At 36.0% G+C, this 18,870-nt stretch overlaps 1 protein-coding gene across 1 annotated transcript in view; it reads left to right on the top strand.

Moving 5' to 3' along the window:
- The window catches only part of C2CD6 (C2 calcium dependent domain containing 6), a 137,977-nt gene that overhangs the window by 545 nt on the left and 118,562 nt on the right, over positions 1 to 18,870 (top strand). The window contains exons 2-4 of the mRNA XM_043445794.1: positions 13,613 to 13,699; positions 14,248 to 14,299; positions 15,625 to 15,770. Of these exons, the coding sequence (XP_043301729.1) occupies positions 13,613 to 13,699; positions 14,248 to 14,299; positions 15,625 to 15,770 (285 nt within the window). The remainder of the gene's footprint in view (positions 1 to 13,612; positions 13,700 to 14,247; positions 14,300 to 15,624; positions 15,771 to 18,870) is intronic.

Consider the following 18,870-nt stretch of genomic DNA (forward strand, 5'->3'; position numbering starts at 1 on the left):
CATCATCATCATCACTGGGAATTCATTTGTCTAAAGGGCTAAACTCCAGAAACATCAGTTAACTCTCTTTTCAATGCCTGAGGTTCTTATACATGGACCTGTAGGAGCAAAACTGTATCATGTCTGCAAAATGAATTATTGGCGTCCTGTTCTTAATTAGGTAAACTTGTATCTGAAGTGTGTGAAACTCGAGTTTAATTTCCGTTTAGAGAAGGCAGTGGCGACCCACTCCAGTACTGTTGCCTGGAAAATCCCATGGACAGAGGAGCCTGGTGGGCTGCGGTCCATGGGGTCGCTGAGAGTTGAACAGGACTGAGCAACTTCACTTTCACTTTTCACTTTGGTGCATTGAAGAAGGAAATGGCAACCCACTCCAGTGTTCTTGCCTGGAGAATCCCAGAGACGGGGGAGCCTGGTGGGCTGCCATCTATGGGGTTGCACAGGGTTGGACACGACTGAAGTGACTTAGCAGCAGCAGTGGCACTGCCAAAGCATAGGGGAAATGGAAAAGGGGAATCAAACTGAAACTCACATTTTCAAAGTTTGTTAGAGCATTATTAGGAAATTATGCATTCTTTGTTTTTCTTAAGTTATTAAAAAATAGTACAGTATTTATCAGGAAACAATTCGTATACATAAAGATATTGTTCTATCAGGAAGCAAATGGTACACAAATTTAAGGAATTGAATTTGCCTTCTAGTGATTGTATATCATTTTTATATGTGGATTCCTGATTTATTTGTAATGTGTGGTATGTGGTCTGGATTTAATTTATTCTTTTCCAAAATAGATGTCCCAACACCATTTATTAAAAAAAAAAAAATCTATCTTTGCCCTAGAGTTTTGAGATGCCACCTTTATGCATAAGATTTAAGCTTCCATATACTTTTTTTTTCTGGACTTCTATTCCGTTTGTGTTTATCAATACAAGTGCCAAGACCTTACTATTTTTTTAAGAAAAGATAAATCCTTTGTTGCAGGAATATTTAACATGCTAAATGCCTTGTGAATATTCAAGAAGGGAGTATGAAATGCAGCATTTCCCAAGTCAATCATATTTAGTAGGCATTTCCCATATATTTCATGACTCTACCTTGGGAAAAGTACTTAAGACCATACTTTTTTATTTGAAGACTTAAAGTATGTTTTGAAGTCTGGTAGGGCTGGTCCCCTCCTCTCTTGTAGTTTTCTTTTCCTGTAACTTCCTGACTATTCTCACTCTTTATAAAAACTTTGTTAACTTGCTTATCTCATAATAAAAGCCTTTTTAAAAACTAAAAATTGCATTAAATTGATAAATTAAGTAGAACTGACATCTTTATGATGTTGGTCTGTCCTATCCAGAGATGTTTTTTCATTATTCAACTCTACTTCTGTGTCTTTCAGAAGTGTTTTAAAGTTTTCCTCTTAAGAGTTTTGCCCACTTCTCATTAAGATTATTCCTCAAGTGGGGCTTCTTCTACTTACAGTTCACTTCAGTCGCTCAGTCGTGTCCGACTCTGCAACCCCATGAACTGCAGCACACCAGGTCTCCCTGTCCATCACCAACTCCTGGAGTCCACCCAAACCCGTGTCCTTCGAGTCGGTGATGCCATCCAACCATCTCATCCCCTGCCGTCCCCTTCTCCCGCCCTCAATCTTTCCCAGCATCAGGGTCTTTTCCAGTGAGTCAGCTCTTCACATTAGGTGGCCAAAGTATTGGGAGTTTCAGCGTCAACATTAGTCCTTCCAATGAACACCTAGGACTGATCTCCTTTAGGATGGACTGGTTGGATCTCCTTGCAGTCCAAGGGAATCTCAAGAGTCTTCTCCAACACCACAGTTCAAAAGCATCAATTCTTCTGCACTCAGCTTTCTTTACAGTCCAACTCTCACATCCATACATGACCACTGGAAAAACCATAGCCTTTACTAGACGGACCTTTGTTGGCAAAGTAATGTCTCTGCTTTTTAATATGCCGTCTAGGTTGGTCATAACTTTCCTTCCAAAGAGTAAATGTCTTTTAATTTTATGGCTGCAATCACCATCTGCACTGATTTTGGAGCCCAGGAAAATAAAGTCAGCCACTGTTTCCACTGTTTCCCCATCTATCTGCCATGAAGTGATGGGACCAGATGCCATGATCTTAGTTTTCTGAATGTTAAGCTTTAAGCCAACTTTTTCACTCTCCTCTTTCACTTTCATCAAGAGGCTTTTCAGTTCTTCACTTTCTGGCCTAAGGGTGGTGTCATCTGCATATCTGAGGTTATTGATATTTCTCTCGGCAATCTTGATTCCAGCTTGTGCTTCTTCCAGCCCAGCGTTTCTCATGATGTACTCTGCATAGAAGTTAAATAAGCAGGGTGACAATATACAGCCTTGACATACTCCTTGCTCAATTTGGAACCAGTCTGTTGTTCCGTGTCCATTTCTAACTGTTGCTTCCTGACCTGCATACAGGTTTCTCAAGAAGCAGGTCAGGTGGTCCGATATGCCCATCTCTTTCAGAATTTTCCACAGTTTATTGTGATCCACACAGTCAAAGACTTTGGCATAGTCACTAAAGCAGAAATAGATATTTTTCTAGAACTCTCTTGCTTTTTCGATGATCCAATTATTCATCTATTTTAAGGCTGTAGATTTCTGTATGTTAATTTCATGTCCTGCTTCCTTATTGAATTTTTTAAATATTTGAGTTAGTATTATTTTTAATTCTCTAGGTTTTAGATATACTATCAGATCATCTTCAAATAGATACAGTGTTACCTCTTTTCTTTCAATTCTCTTGCCTCTATTTGATTTTTCTTACCTAACTGCTTGGACTAATGCTCCCAGTTAGTAACATGTTGAGTCATAGTAGAGATCGTAGACAACCTTACCTTGTTCCTGATCTTAGTAAATGTTTCCAGTGTTTCCCCATCAAATGAAATATTTGAAGCTTCAAACTTCAAGTCCTGGCTTAATTGCTATTTTTGTCAGTGTTTTAACAGGAAAAGTTGTTGAATTTTGTCAGGGGCCATTTATTAATAAAGATATAGGGAGATAATTGCATAATTTTCCTCCTTATATCATAAGGAGAAATTCATTATTAGTGAATTTCCTATTATTGAACCAACTCATTACATTCCTAGAATTAATCTCACTTGATTATTGCATATTGTTTTCTTTGTGGTATTAGAGTCTGTTTTTATTATTTAGTATCTTCGTGTCAATGTTTTTGTTATAATCATCTATTGGAAAAGGCAATGGCAACCCACTCCAGTGTTCCGGCCTGGAGAATCGTGTGAACAGAGGAGCCTGGTGGGCTGCTGTCTGTGGGGTCGCACAGAGCTGGACATGATTGAAGTGCCTTCGCATTCATCCATAGTCTTCTTTATGGGTTTAGGTATCAATGCTATGCTTGCTTTGTAAAAAGAATAAAAAAGTTTTCTTTAATGGTGCCATGGGATACTTAATTTTTGAATTTGGTAGAATTCCCTGTGAAATCATCTGGACTGTTGCTTTTCATTGGTGATAGCTCATTGCTAGCTGTCTCTCTCTCTCTCTCTTTTTTTTTTAATAGAAAGTGGTCTGTTCAAACTGTTTACCACTAACAGCATCAATTTTGTTGAATTGTATTTCCTTAGGAGATCCAGTGCAGCCAAATAAATAAATAAATATTTTTAAAAAAAGAATATATCTTGATTTTGTCAAATACATTTTCTGCATCTAGCTAAGTTATGTCATTTTGTCCTGTATTGGACATATTTACCAATATGACTTATTAATTTAATTTTATTACATTGATTTTTCAGATGAAAAAAATCCCACTTTGTCATGGTGTATGGTTCTTTTTAATATGTTGTTGGATTTAATTTACTAATATCTTGTGAAAGATTTTTGCCTCTGTGTTTGTAAGGAATAATGATTTATTGTTTTTTATCTTTGTGATGCCTGTCTGGCTTTGGTATTGTTAGGTCCATGAATCAAGGCAAATTGGAAGTGGTCAAACAGGAGATGGCAAGAGTGAATGTCGACATTCTAGGAATCAGCAAACTAAAATGGACTGGAATGGGTGAATTTAACTCAGATGACCATTATATCTACTACTGTGGGCAGGAATCCCTTAGAAGCAATGGAGTAGCCATCATAGTCAACAAAAGAGTCCAAACTGCAGTACTTGGATGCAATTTCAAAAATGACAGAATGATCTTTGTTCGTTTCCTAGGCAAACCTTTCAATATCATGGTAATCCAAGCCTATGCCCCAACTAGTAACACTGAAGAAGCTGAAGTGAACGGTTCTATGAAGACCTACAAGACCTTTTAAAACTAACACTCAAAAAAGATGTCCTTTTCATTATAGGGGACTGGAATGCAAAAGTAGGAAGTCAAGAAACACCTGGAGTAACAGGCAAATTTGGCCTTGGAGTACAGAATGAAGCAGGGAAAAGGCTAACAGAGTTTTGCCATGAGAACACACTGGTCATAGCAAACACCCTCTTCCAACAAAACAAGAGAAGACTCTACACATGGACATCACCAGATGGTCAACACCAAAATCAGATTGATTATATTCTTTGCAGCCAAAGATGGAGAAGCTCTATACAGTCAGCAAAAACAAGACCAGGAGCTGACTGTGGCTCAGATCATGAACTCCTTATTGCCAAATTCAGACTTAAACTGAAGAAAGTAGGGAAAACCACTAGACCATTCAGGTATGACCTAAATCAAATCCCTTATGACTGTACAGTGGAAGTGAGAAATAGATTTAAGGGACTAGATCTGATAGACAGAGAGCCTGATGAACTATGGACGGAGGTTCATGACATTGTACAGGAGACAGGGATCAAGACCATCCCCATGGAAAAGAAATGAAAAAATGCAAAATGGTTGTCTGAAGAGGCCTTACAAATAGCTGTGAAAAGAAGAGAAGCAAAAAGCATAGGAGAAAAGGAAAGATATTCTCATTTGAATGCAGAGTTCCAAAGAATGGCCAGGAGAGATAAGAAAGCCTTCCTCAGTGATCAATACAAAGAAATAGAGGAAAACAACAGAATGGGAAAGAGTAGAGATCTCTTCAAGAAAATTAGAGATATCAAGGGAACATTTCAGGCAAAGATGGGTTCGATAAAGGACAGAAATGGTATGGACCTAACAGAAGCAGAAGATGTTAAGAAGAGGTGGCAAGAATACACAGGAAAACTGTACAACAAAGATCTTCATGACCCAGATAATCACAATGGTGTGATCACTCACCTAGAGCCAGACATCCTGTATTGTGAAGTCAAGTGGGCCTTAGAAAGCATGACTACGAACAAAGCTAGTGGAGGTGATGGAATTCCAGTTGAGCTATTTCAAATCCTGAAAGATGATGCTGTGAAAGTGCTGCACTCAATATGCCAGCAAATTTGGAAGACTCAGCAGTGGCCACAGGACTGGAAAAGGTCAGCTTTCATTCCAATCCCTAAGAAAGGCAATCCCAAAGAGTGCTCAAACTATCGCACAATTGCACTCATCTCACAAGCTAGTAGAGTAATGCTCAAAATTCTCCAAGCCAGGCTTCAGCGATACATGAACCGTGAACTTCCAGATGTTCAAGCTGGTTTTAGAAGAGGCAGAGGAACCAGAGATCAAATTGCCAATATCTGATGGATCATCGAAAAAACAAGAGAGTTCCAGAAAAACATCTATTTCTGCTTTATTGACTACGCCAAAGCCTTTGACTGTGTGGATCACAATAAACTGTGGAAAATTCTGAAAGAGATGGGAATACCAGACCACCTGACCTGCCTCTTGAGAAACCTGTATGCAGGTCAGGAAGCAACAGTTAGAAATGGACACGGAACAACAGACTGGTTCCAAAATAGGAAAAAGAGTACGTCAAGGCTATATATTGTCACCCTGCTTATTTAACTTATATGCAGAGTACATCATGAGAAACACTGGGCTGGAAGAAGCACAAACTGGAATCAAGATTGCCAGGAGAAATATCAATAACATCAGATATGCAGATGACACCACCCTTAGGGCAGAGAGTGAAGAAGAACTGAAAAGCCTCTTGATGAAAGTGAAAGAGCAGAGTGAAAAAGTTGGCTTAAAGCTTAACATTCAGAAAACTAAGATCATGGCATCTGGCCCCATCACCTCATGGGAAATAGATGGGGAGACAGTGGAAACAGTGGCTGACTTTATTTTTTTGGGCTCCAAAATCACTGCGGATGGTGACTGCAGTCATGAAATTAAAAGACACTTACTCCTTGGAAGGAAAGTTATGACCAACCTAGATAGCATATTAAAAAGCAGAGACATTACTTTGTCCACAAAGGTCTGTCTGGTCAAGGCTATTGTTTTTCCAGTGGTCATGTATGGATGTGAGAGTTGGATTGTGAGGAAAGCTGAGCACCAAAAAATTGATGCTTTTGAACTGTGGTGTTGGAGAAGACTCTTGAGATTCCCTTGGACTGCAAGGAGATCCAACCAGTCCATCCTAAAGGAGATCAGTCCTGGGTGTTCATTAGAAGGACTGATGCTGAAGCGGAAACTCCAATACTTTGGCCACCTGATGCGAAGAGTTGACTCACTGGAAAACACCCTGATGCTGGGAGGGATTGGGAGCAGGAGGAGAAGGGGACGACAGAGGATGAGATGGCTGGATGGCATCACCGACTCGATGGGCATGAGTTTGTGTAAATTCTGGGAGTTGGTGATGGACAGGGAGGCCTGGTGTGCTGCAATTCATGGGGTCACAAAGAGTCGGACATGACTGAGCGACTGAACTGAACTGAACTGACCTCATAGCATAACCTGGGATGTGTACTTTCCTCTTTCCTCTTCTTTTTTATTTTCCTTGAGTTTGTTAAGGATTGTTATTATTTCTTAAGTATTTGATAGAATTCACCAGTGAAACAGTTTGGGCCTAAGTTGTTTTTGTTTGGTTTGGTAGGAAGAGCTTCAATTACTAGTTTAATTTCTTTAGTTGCTATAAGTCTTCCCAGATATTCTTCTTCAGTTTTGATAATATGTGCCTTGATAGGAATTTTTCCATTTCATCTAAATTTCTGATTGGTTAATATAGTTATATATTAATTGGTTATAAATATAATTGGTTAATATAATTGGTTAATATATTGTTTGAGATTGTAAGTAGTTACCTTATAAGACAATAAACTTTTGCAGATGCAGTGAAGTTAGTATTTGTGATGGAGGCCATTATCCTGGATTATCTGATGGGCCCTATGTGTAATCACAAATGTCCTTATAAGAGAGAGATAGAGGGATATTTGGACACACTCAGAAGAGAAGGCAGTGTGATCACAGAAGTAGAGGTTGGAGTGATGTGACCACAAGCTAAGGAATGCTGGCCTGTTGTCAGAGGCTATAAGTTAGAAGCTATAAGACTGGATTTTTCCTTAAAATTTTGGCCTAGGGGGACTGATATTAACTTCTGGTCTACACAACTGTGAAAAAACAAATTTTTGTTGTTTAGGTCACCAAGTTTGTAGCAATTTGTATAACAGCTACAAGAACTAATACAATGCTATTTCTTTATAATCCTTTTAATTTTGTAAGATCAGTGGTATACCCCTTTCTTTTTTGGTTTTGGTAATTTGTAACCTCTATCTTTTTTCTTCATCAGTATAGCTAAAGATTTGGCAGTTTTGGTGATCTTTTCAAGTGCCTACCTTTAGTTTCATTGATTTTCTGTTTTTTTTAATCTTAATAATTTCTATTCTAACCTTTGTTTTCTTCCTCTTGCTTACTTTGAGTTGAGCTTGCTCTTATTTTTCTAAGTATGTTTAATGCTAATTTTCAGCTGAGTGCTGCTTTAGATGCACTTCATGAATTTTGTGTTGTGTTTTCATTTTTATTTAGCTCATAATATATTCTGACTTCTGTTGTTCTTCTTCTTTGACCCAGAGCTTATTTATGAATGTTTTTAATTCCCAGGATTTGTGTATTAGCCAAATTTCCTTGTGTTCTTATAATTTATTCTGTTGAAGTAGGAGAACATTCTTTGTTTGATTTCAATTCTGCCAAATTTTATTGAAACTGGTTTTATGGGCTAGCATATGGTACATCTTACAGAATGTCGTGTGTGCAGTTAAAGATATGTATTTTGGGGGGTTTTGTTCAATATTTTGTTTGTGATATTCATTCATGCTGTGTGTACATGTAGTTACTCATTTTCCTTGCTTTGTAGTATTCCATTGTATGAACATATCACATTATATTTATCCATTCCATTGTTAATGAATATTTGGGTTGTTTCTAATTTTTGGCTATGGTGAATAATACAGCTGTAACTGTTCTTGTATATGTCTTTTGATACACATATTTTTGTATTCTGTTGGGGATATATCTAGGAATAGAATTTCTGGGTCATTATTATGTATATATTCAACCAAATACCAAATGTTTTTCAAAGAGAATATACCAATTTATATTCCCACTGGCAGCGTGTTAAAGTTCTAGATAATCTCCATCCTTCCATTTCATAGTGCTTGTCTCTTAATGGTTAGGCATCTCAGGGAAGTGTAGTGGTATCTCTTTGTGGTGTTAGCTTTCATTTCCCTGAGGACTAATGAGGGTGAGTTCCCTTCCAAATGATTATGAGTGATCTGATAAACTATTTTGTGAAGTGCTTGTTCCCCATTTTTCTGTTGGATTGTCTTTTTCTTACTAGTTTGTATATGTTTGTGTACACATTCTAGTTATAGGCCCTTTGTCAGTTATACTAAACATGTGGCAAAAATCTTCCAGTGTCTTATCTTTTCACTTTGCTCTGTGTGTGTGTATGTGTGTGTGTGTGTGTGTGTGTGTGTGTGTGTATTCTCAGTGGTGTCTGACTCTCTGTGACCCCATGGACTGCGCTTGCCAGGCTCCTCTGTCCGTGGGATTTTGCTGGCAGTAATACTGCAGTGGGTTGCCATTTCCTCCTCTGGGGATTGGAACCGAGCTTCCTGCATCTCCTACATTGACAGGTGGATTCCTTACCACTGCACCACCTGGGAAGCCCCTTCACTTTCCTAATGGTGTCATTTAATAAACAGAAGTTATTAAATTTAATGTAGTTTAATGTTTCAAACTTTTTCTTTGTGGTTATTGCTCTGTGTTCTGTTTTAGAAATCTTCTACCTATATCACCTTCTAATTGTATTATGAAAACGTCATAAAAGTCTGTGTTATCTTCTAATCGTTTTTTCTTTCACATGGAGATCTACAATTCACTGATTCTGTGTGTGTACTGTGAGGTATGAGTCAGGTTTTCTATTCTTTTTCTCTCTTTTTTTCCCTTTTGTCCTTCATTCTTTTCTCTTCTTTCCTTTCTCTCTCTCTGCTTTTTCTTCTTTCTCTCTCTTTCTTCTGTGTGGCAATTTCTACTTACTCATTTGAGAGTGTTTTTTTCCCCACTATTCTTTAGTTCTGTCTTTGTCACAAGTGAAGTTTGCATAAATGTTTGTTTCCAGACTCTCTAATGAGTTTCTTTGGTGCATTTGTCTATTGTTATGCTAATGGTAATCCCATTCTTCAAGGGCTTCCCTTGTGGCTCAGCTGATGACGAATACACCCGCAATGCCAGAGACCTGGGTCCGATCCCTGGGTGGGGAAGATCCCCTGGAGAAGGGAAAGGTTACCCACTCCAGTATTCTGGCCTGGAGAATTCCATGGACTGTACAGTCCATGCAGTCTCAAAGAGTTGGACACGACTGAGCAACTTTCACTTCACTTCACTTCATGCTAATGCTGTTAGACATTAAGAAATAATGTCTTTATTTAATTTTTAAGTATGTTATCCTGTTTTACTTCAAGATTGTCTTGGAAAAGCTCATCAGTTTCCACAGGAAGACTTGTTGGAACTTTGATTTTGATTGCATGAAACTATAGCTCAATTTGAGGAAATGAATTACATATATTTATGTAGATATATATAATATAAATATAAAATAATAGCTAATGTTTATATGTAGATATGTATATTTACATATAAGCATGTATAAATATATATAACATATTATACTTATGTATAATATATACATATTATGTAATATAAATTTATATATATATATACATATAATATATAAAATACAACTTCTTTATGCTTTTACACTTATTTATTTTGTCTAGGCTCCTCTTCCCCTAGTCTTTAATTTTTTACTTCTTCAGACCCGCTTGAAATATTGTCACCTCCTTCGCTAACACTCTTTCTCCTCACTCCCCTTATCTGCCCTGTGTTTATGCAATGGTTTATGGGCATCCTGAATGGGGCTTGGTACCGGAATCATAACCCTTGCTTCTCTTTAGCTCCAGAGTTGTGACCGTTAGTACTTTCAGAAAAGTGGACAACCAAATAGGGAACTAAGTATAACCTTCATCCGAGGCATTCTGGTGATGAATCACAGTTGAAAACTATTATGGAATTCTTACCTCCATATCATATTGAAGGCAGTGGGCCTATCAGATGGAGAAGGTGAAGTACTTCATTCTGAGCAGACTGTGCTGAGGTGGGCATACACGTGGGAACTGGCAGCTTCAAACCTCCAGAAAGATAGATACAGGCATCTAAATGTGACTTCTTAGCAGTATTCTCCAAATTTCTTTGACTGCACAATATTATCAATAAAAATATGTGAACATCTTTAACCAATATTTTGGATATTTATTTATACATTATAAAATGTAATGCAATTTACTTTGTAGATTCTACAATATACAAAAATTAAAAATTATAAATAAGCAATATTTCTAAAACTGATTTTTAGTTCATTTTGTTTATTAGTGGTACAGAACTCAATAAGTATCGCTATTTTTGAAAAACATGATTTAATACTTAGTGATGTAGTGGTTTGAAGGTCTGGTTTAAGGCGAATTTATTTCAGTATTCGGTTTTTAATGCTGTTATATTTAGAAAAGAGCTTTAAATATTTGAAATTCCAACTGGAAGCACTGCTTTTTCATTGAACCTGTTAAATCACAATACTCATTTTTTCATTTCTGCCATGTTATTCAAAGTCTTTAGCTCACATATTTTGCATAAAATGTTACTTCTCTGATTAATTAGTTCTGGTAAACTCTAGGGAGGGCTTTCATTTTTTTACATTTAAAAGGAAAAATGTTCTCTTAAGCTGCTGGTGGGCTTCCGTGGTAGCTCAGCTGGTAAAGATCTGGAGAATCCTCATGGACAGAGGAACCCATGGGGTCGCAAAGAGTCGGACACGACTGAGTGTCTAAGCACAGCACACAGCATACAACCTGCCGAAGCTCTTCATTTGTGAATGTTTTAGACAAAAGTGTTTCTAAATTTTTAAAGTGTGATACTATGAGCTTCTAGGGTGCTCATAGCACATTTGCATACACATAAAGAAACATTAGAAGGAAATATTTCCAGTAGTTTTTAAAATGTTCTCATCTTAATGTGAATTTATTTCAAAAAGATAGTTTTTTCATACTCATTAACATGCCACCACCTTACTCTGAAAGGACAGATTAAGAAGTATATATTTTAAAATATTTGCTAATTTGTGTACTACTGACAGCCATCAAAGAAAAGTTTAGCAAGTTGAAACATTTCTTTTTGTAAAACCAAAGTGTATGATGCATCTTTTATGTTTACCAACTTTTTAAAAGGGCTTTGCCATGAAATTTCTTGTGATCAATGTTTAGCTATTTGCAAACTAGACTAAATATTCTACTACTCAAGGTAATGTAATTGATTGACCTACTTAACTAGCAAACGCAATACCCGAACTGTTTTAAAGAATTCCATGCACCTGTAGCTTGTACAATAAATGACAATATCTGACCAATCGAATAAATTATTGTTTTTCCATGTATAAGATATGTGCAGAGAATGAGTAAAGATAAACTCCCTCTTCTCAGCATTTGTTTTTCTTATAGTGAAACTGTCCTTGTTTTTTTACTTGTCTTCAGCACTGGCCTGAACTTCTCAAGGGCAGGAACATTTCAAGCTGAAATCAGCATAATGCCAGGCATATAATCCTGCCAGTATACTAGTGAATGCTAATTGATGTAAGGATAGTGAGGTTGCCATTAGCACTAGGAGGGGGAAGATGCTAGGAAAAGGTAAACCTGTAGGCTGGTGGGTTTTCAAAGAAAACTGTTGAATGGGGGAGAGTGGTCCCGAAAGGCCGTTGGAAACAAAGTGCAGAGTGATGTAAGTGAATGCAGAGGCTTTTAAATAGAAGTGCCAGGAGGGACTTCTGTTCAAGGTGGGGCCAAAGGCGGCAGAGAGAAAAGGCAAGTGGAATTAATTGGAATTAAAATTCTCCACAGGTTCAGGAGAAATTCTTTGTGGTGTCAGAGGCTTTATGAGACTAGTCTTTAGAAGTTTTGTTCAAGGTTCTAAATAGAATTTTGGCAAAGAGCTGTTTTGCTCATGCTGCTGCCATTGAAGAGAGCTCTGCTCATATGAGGAAGGAAAAGTAAAAAAGATAATAAAATGAGGGATTGTTAAGTAAAATGCCAGATTCTTAAGGCTAAATTGAGTATTAGTATTCTAAAGAAGTTTTTCCTAATTATTTTGTAGTTATTAAGATGCATTTTCAAACTAGACTTCCATAAGAAGATCATTAAAACTTTAGAAAGTATGAGGTTCCATATTAAATACACATAGACTGTACACAGATTGATATTTTTGTAACAGTACAGTAATTGTCATTAAGTTAGCTTAACCTGTGAATTAATCACATATAAAAAGCACATTAAACCAGTCAGATGCAACAATAACAAAATGATCCAAGATATATTAAAAAAAAAGTTTTCAGTACACCTCAAGTGTTTGTTCTGTCCTTTAAAACAAAATTTTCAACATAACTAAGGATTTATGCATATTATAAGAATTAGACAAGTAATTCTTAAAAGACACATAACAACAAAGCTTTTGGGAAATTTTTCCTTATAGATAAGACCATGTTGATTCAAGTTCAGCAATGGTTGAGAGTAAATATAATTCTCTTTTTTAGGTTAGATTTTTAAAAGACCATTTGTTCACTATTCCCCTAACCTTTCCCCTCTTTCCCCTTCCCATCCCTTGCTCTTTACTTTCAAAATCTATATTAAAGTGTCTTGTAATTTTTAAATGCTAACCATTATGTGTAGTGACTGGAGCTTTTAAACACAAAGTTAAATATCAACCTACAGATATTTGATTGAGTTATTCTGGATGAAATCACACAATCAAAAACCAAAAGCCATCTATTTATTAGTCTTTTCCAGGGTACCTACTATTCCAAAGGATGTAATTGCAGTCCCTGCAGTGGCTGATAACTGAAGGAATATTGGAATAATTTGCACCAGGATTACTGCTGTTTGTGAAATACAGGATCTAGTCCATATTAGACTGAGATGATCATTTTTTGTTCACAAAGAGAACTCAACTGTTCATGCTATTATGTACTTCTCTCCTGTCTCACAATTACCTTAATGATTTTACATTTAAATGTACACATTTTGTTTCTCTGCTAACATAATAATAAACTTGGGGGTAGAGATGAGTTTTCAAGTCATAGAATATATAAGACTAAAATATATAGTATCTGATACTAGACACTCATGAAATATTTGTTGAGAAGTGGTATTTTATCTAATTATATTCTTCTTTGCCTTCTAAAGTCTCAACTTATTTACATTGTAGATGCTGAGAAAAACTCTTAAACGGTCTGGAAATAAAGAACAAGAAGTAACACATGGGACACCAAGTTTGGTGCCATTTGGGGATGTGGTATGTATGACTAAATCTCGATAAACCCATATAAATTATTTCTTATTTCATATGAAGACAATTTAATGTTTATTGCATGGTAGCAAAAAGCATGAATAGAAAATGGCTATCTCTGATAACCATATTCATGAATTTTTCATTTTTATGAGTCAGATAAGCATTCTAATAATCACTGAAATTATGGAAAACATTCTGATTCGCAGAAAAACTGTTATCTGTACTAGGGATTCCCAAGATGTTATGTTTTATCAGTCCTTACCTAATGTAAAATGAAAATGATTCAGACAGTGACAGCTGTATTGAAGTTAATAAATGAACCATTTTTGGCTTTGTATTCTTGTTTATTTTAGGTTTACTTTGAACAAATCTTGCCTATTTTTCTTCTGTATTTCTGCTTTATATCTGTGACTAGATATTACTAATAAAAATTTCTAATGAGAAAAACTAACAAAGTAAAACTTTAAAAAATATAGTTTGGTGACAGTAAAATGAAAGAAAAATTAACTTTAAAAAATTCATTCTCTGTGTTTTTATTTTGATTGTTATAGGTCGGCTGCCTGGCCATTCATGTAAGAAACTGCAAACATTTTACGCCTAAGAGTATCCTTTCTTTTGATTTAACGATCATACTATGATCATATGTCACTGTTTCAGTTATATATTGCTGCCTTACAAAACACTCAAAGACTCAGTAGCTTAAAACATTAACCACTTTACTACCAATCATTATCTGTGCATTCACTAAGTGGTTCTTCTGCTTCATACTTTCACAGCTGGGGCTGTAGTTCAAAAGGGCTGGTATGTCCAAAAGAACTCATTTACATGTCTGGTGCCTTAATGAGAATGCCTGAAAGACTGGACTTAGCTGAGAGATTGGACCTTTCTTCCCCTGTAGTCCCAGGGCCTTGTCTTTCATCATTAATTTTTTTCTGCATTAGTTTTTATTTTAAAATGTTAAAATACTATCTTGATTACTGAAGTTTCTGGTGTCCAGTTAACTTTGTACCCTGGGTAGCGCCTCTCTCAGCTCGTCCTAGTCTCAGCCATGGTCATGTCCATTGCATGTTAAAACAGTCACAGGACTAGGCCAGATTCAAGAGCAGAGGGAAATACTAAGTTCACTGTTTGAGGTGGGGAGTGACAAAAGATTTTTAACTATCTGTAATCCACCTCAATCATCATGTAAGTTTAAGAAAAAATATTTATCTTCTTGGATGATAGTACTAATTTATTTCTATGCGTCTCTTAAACATTGTTTAAGGAATTTATTTTTCTCGGTGACTTTAAGTTGAATGCTTATTGTTGGATTATTGTGGCATAAAACCAGCCTCATTATGAAGGCTTGATGGTTCATTTTTATATAAAGTGAGTTATTGAAGAGAATTCTATATAAGCAGAGTTTTAAAGATAAATCATAAAAACAAAATTGTTTTAATTCATGGAGTGCTATGAAAGATAAAATACTGACCAATATAGTATATGTGAAGTAGATAGTAAAGTGAATTACAAGGTAGAGTGCTGCTTTAAATTTTGTTGTCCTAAAATTAAGAATAGATTATTCTGAATTATACTTTTTGAATTTTCACATAATTATTAGAAAAAATTTTCAAGTATGTGTTGTGAGTGTTTGGTTACCTTAAAAATAATATATAGGAAAATTTTCAAAATAATTATAATGAAAATGTGAGGATAAAAATATGAGAAGTAATCTAATGAAGAATCAACTGTCTTTTCCTGATTGTGCCTACCGCCAACAGGCAAAAATACTATTTTAAAAGGCTTTCCTTTTTGCTTAATATGCTCTATAACTTCTTTCTTTATTTGATTGAGTCTTAGGTTTTGGCCTGAATTGTTTAATGGGTTAATTTTACAATGTGTTACTGTTCAGTCACAATGAAATTTGCTTCCTAAATATGTATTTTCAGTCATTTCCCAGCATTACAGTAATTTGTTCATTCGCATCTCTATTAACAATGTGGTGAAATGTACAAAAACTTGTAGCTTGCTATCCCAAAACACTGAAAAGGACTTTATGATTACATTTGATGAAGTGAAGTATTTTTCTGTACAGGTAACGTTAAATTTCTCTTCTAGAAAAAATAATGTATTTTTTATAATTTGAAATAGTCTACACTAATATGTTTTTTCCTCAGGGGATAGGAAAAAAAACAAAAACAGTGTTTTTTTATTTGATATTTTACAGTATTTATTTCTATATTATGGGCTATAATGATGTTTTTGCAGCTTACTGTAAAGTATATAATTGCGGTGTTCTTCTCTGAGAGCTTGTTGTTGGTGATTCTCAGTGTTTATCACACATGCATACATTCTTCTCTATCTCACTCTTCCCTCCCCATCTGCCCTCTTCCACCTGTCTTAGTCAGGGTGGGCTATTATAGCAAATTGCCACAGACTGGACGGCTTAAACAGCAGACCTTTATTTCTTGCTTTTCTGGAAGGTAGGAAGTTCCTTAGAAGGACACTAATCAGAATTCACAAGGGCTCCAACTCTCATGACCTAGTTACCTCCCAAACACGCCATGAACAAATGCCATTGCATTGGAGCTTTAGGCTATTGCTTGACTTTTGAGAGACCCAAGCGTCCAGTCCATACACACCTGTTTTTCATCTCCTTTTCCCTTACCTCTCTGCTTTCTTCTTGTGTAGACTCTCCCTCTTTCCTTTTGCATGGATTAGCTTGTTAGTCTATATAACCCTTTGCTATATACTCTTATATATACTCTTATTATCATCTTTGTTTTGCAGATGAAGAAATAGGTACTGTATGGTTTAAAGAAATTTCTTAAGGTCGTATAACTAGTAATTGGTGGAGCTGAGAATGCAGTCAGTCTGGCTTCAGCTGGCTTCATTAGACCATCTCCCACCAGGGCTCACTCAGCTGAGTTTACTTCTGTTTACAGTTAAGCTTCCTAGAATCCTAAATGTATCTCAGAGTTGTCTTTAAAATGAGAGATACATCAAGGGTGAAACAGATCACCAGCCCAGGTTGGATGCATGAGACGGGTGCTCAGGGCTGGTGCACTGGGAAGAGCCAGAGGGATGGGATGGAGAGGGAGGCGGGAGGGGGGATCGGGAAGGGGAACACATGTAAATCCATGGCTGATTCATGTCAATGTATGGCAAAAACCACTACAATATTGTCAAGTAATTAGCCTCCAACGAATAAAAATAAATGGAAAAATAAAAAAAATAAAATGAGAGATACTATTTCATTTAGCTGCAGGATTCCTTGATTAGTCCAATTGTTTCCTGATAGTTTTATTACATCAGTTGAATTTTAGTGAAATCCTAAAACATTTTCTCTGTGTTCTATATATGTATATATATGTGTGTGTGTGTTTGTGTACATATGTGTGTGTTTATATATATTTCAAACTTCATTTTGCTTAAGTGTTGAGTATTGAAAATACTTCTTTAAACATGTGTTTAAAAAAGCATTATTTTCCTAGGTTCAATCCATATTATTTCTTTTACTTTGCAAATAATTTTCCTATGTTTTATTTCCAAGTTTTCAGGAATTTTGTAGATGTATGTTCATTTAAATAAAGCTTGCAAGTAATACTGGAAAAAATATAAATTAATAGGGTGCTTATTTTCATTAGAAAATCAAAATATTTTTCCTATGTTTATTTTAATAGGAGCTATTAGTTTGATTATAATAAGAGGAGGGTTTTAGTGGAACTCTAATGGAAAATTTTGGAATTATCTAGTAATATTAACATAGAAAATTGGACAAGCAAACAAAGAAATGTAAAAAAAAAGCAAGACATTAATTCCAGGGAAATTAAAAAAATGATACAGGCCTAGAAACATAATCATTGTAGGTGTATTATTAAATCCTAAAAATAGTTACATATACATAATATAAACACTAAGTATTAGTCTAACAAAGAAGTATGAAATATATTGGAGGACTAATGGGAAAAGAAATGTGAAAATTGTGGGACAAGGCTACTGACAGCTCCTGTTTTTCTTCCACAATAAGCAGTCAATAGATTGTATCTATATGACCTCAGTGTTCATAGTAGCATTATTTATAGTGCCAAGATATGGAAGCAACCTAAGTGTCCATCAACAGATAAATGGAAATAGAAGATGGAATACATACATATATACACAATGGAATACTCCTCAGCCATGAAAAGAATGAAATTTTACCATTTACAGCAACATGGATGGACTTGGAGGGCATTATGCCAAGTGAAACAAGTCAGAGAGAGAGACAAATACTGTATGATATCACTTATATGTGGCATCGAAAATATACAGCAGATTGGTGAATATAAGAAAAAAGAAGATTCACAGATACAGAGAAGACAAAAATAATGGTTACCAGTGGGGAGATGGAAGGAGGAGGAGCAAAATAGAGATGGAGAATTAAAAGGTACCAACTATTAGGTATAAAATAATATGTTGTTCTCCAGCACGCAGGAACATAGCCCTGAGCGTCAACTTACAGGCTGCCATAGTCACACCTAACACATAGATCCATCTCAAAACTCATTACTGGGCACTCCATTGCACTCCAGAGAGAAGAAATCCAGTTCCACGCACCAGAACACTGACGTAAGCTTCCCTAACCAGGAAACCTTGACAAGCCAATGGTCCAACCCCACCCACTGGGTGAAACCGCCACAATAAAAAGGAACCACAGACCTCCAGAATACAGAAGGCCCACTCCAGACACAGCAATCTAAACAAGATGAAAAGGCGGAGAAATACCCAACAGGTAAAGGAACATGAAAAATGCCCACCAAATCAAACAAAAGAGGAGGAGATAGGGAATCTACCTGAAAAAGAATTTAGAATAGTGATAATAAAAATGATCCAAAATCTTGAAAACAAAATGGAGTTACAGATAAATAGCCTGGAGACAAAGATTGAGAAGATGCAAGAAATGTTTAATAAAGACCTAGAAGAAATAAAAAAGAGTCAATTAAAAATGAATAATGCAATAAATGAGATCAAAAACACTCTGGAGGGAACCAAGAGTAGAATAACAGAGACAGAAGATAGGATAAGTGAGGTAGAAGATAAAATGATGAAAATAAATGAAGCAGAAAGGAAAAAAGAAAAAAGAATCAAAAGAAATGAGGAAAACCTCAGGGACCTCTAGGACAATGTGAAACGCCCCAACATTCGAATCATAG

This window comes from Cervus canadensis, chromosome 24 (assembly GCF_019320065.1).
Source record: "Cervus canadensis isolate Bull #8, Minnesota chromosome 24, ASM1932006v1, whole genome shotgun sequence".
NCBI classification, from domain to species: Eukaryota; Metazoa; Chordata; class Mammalia; order Artiodactyla; family Cervidae; genus Cervus; species Cervus canadensis.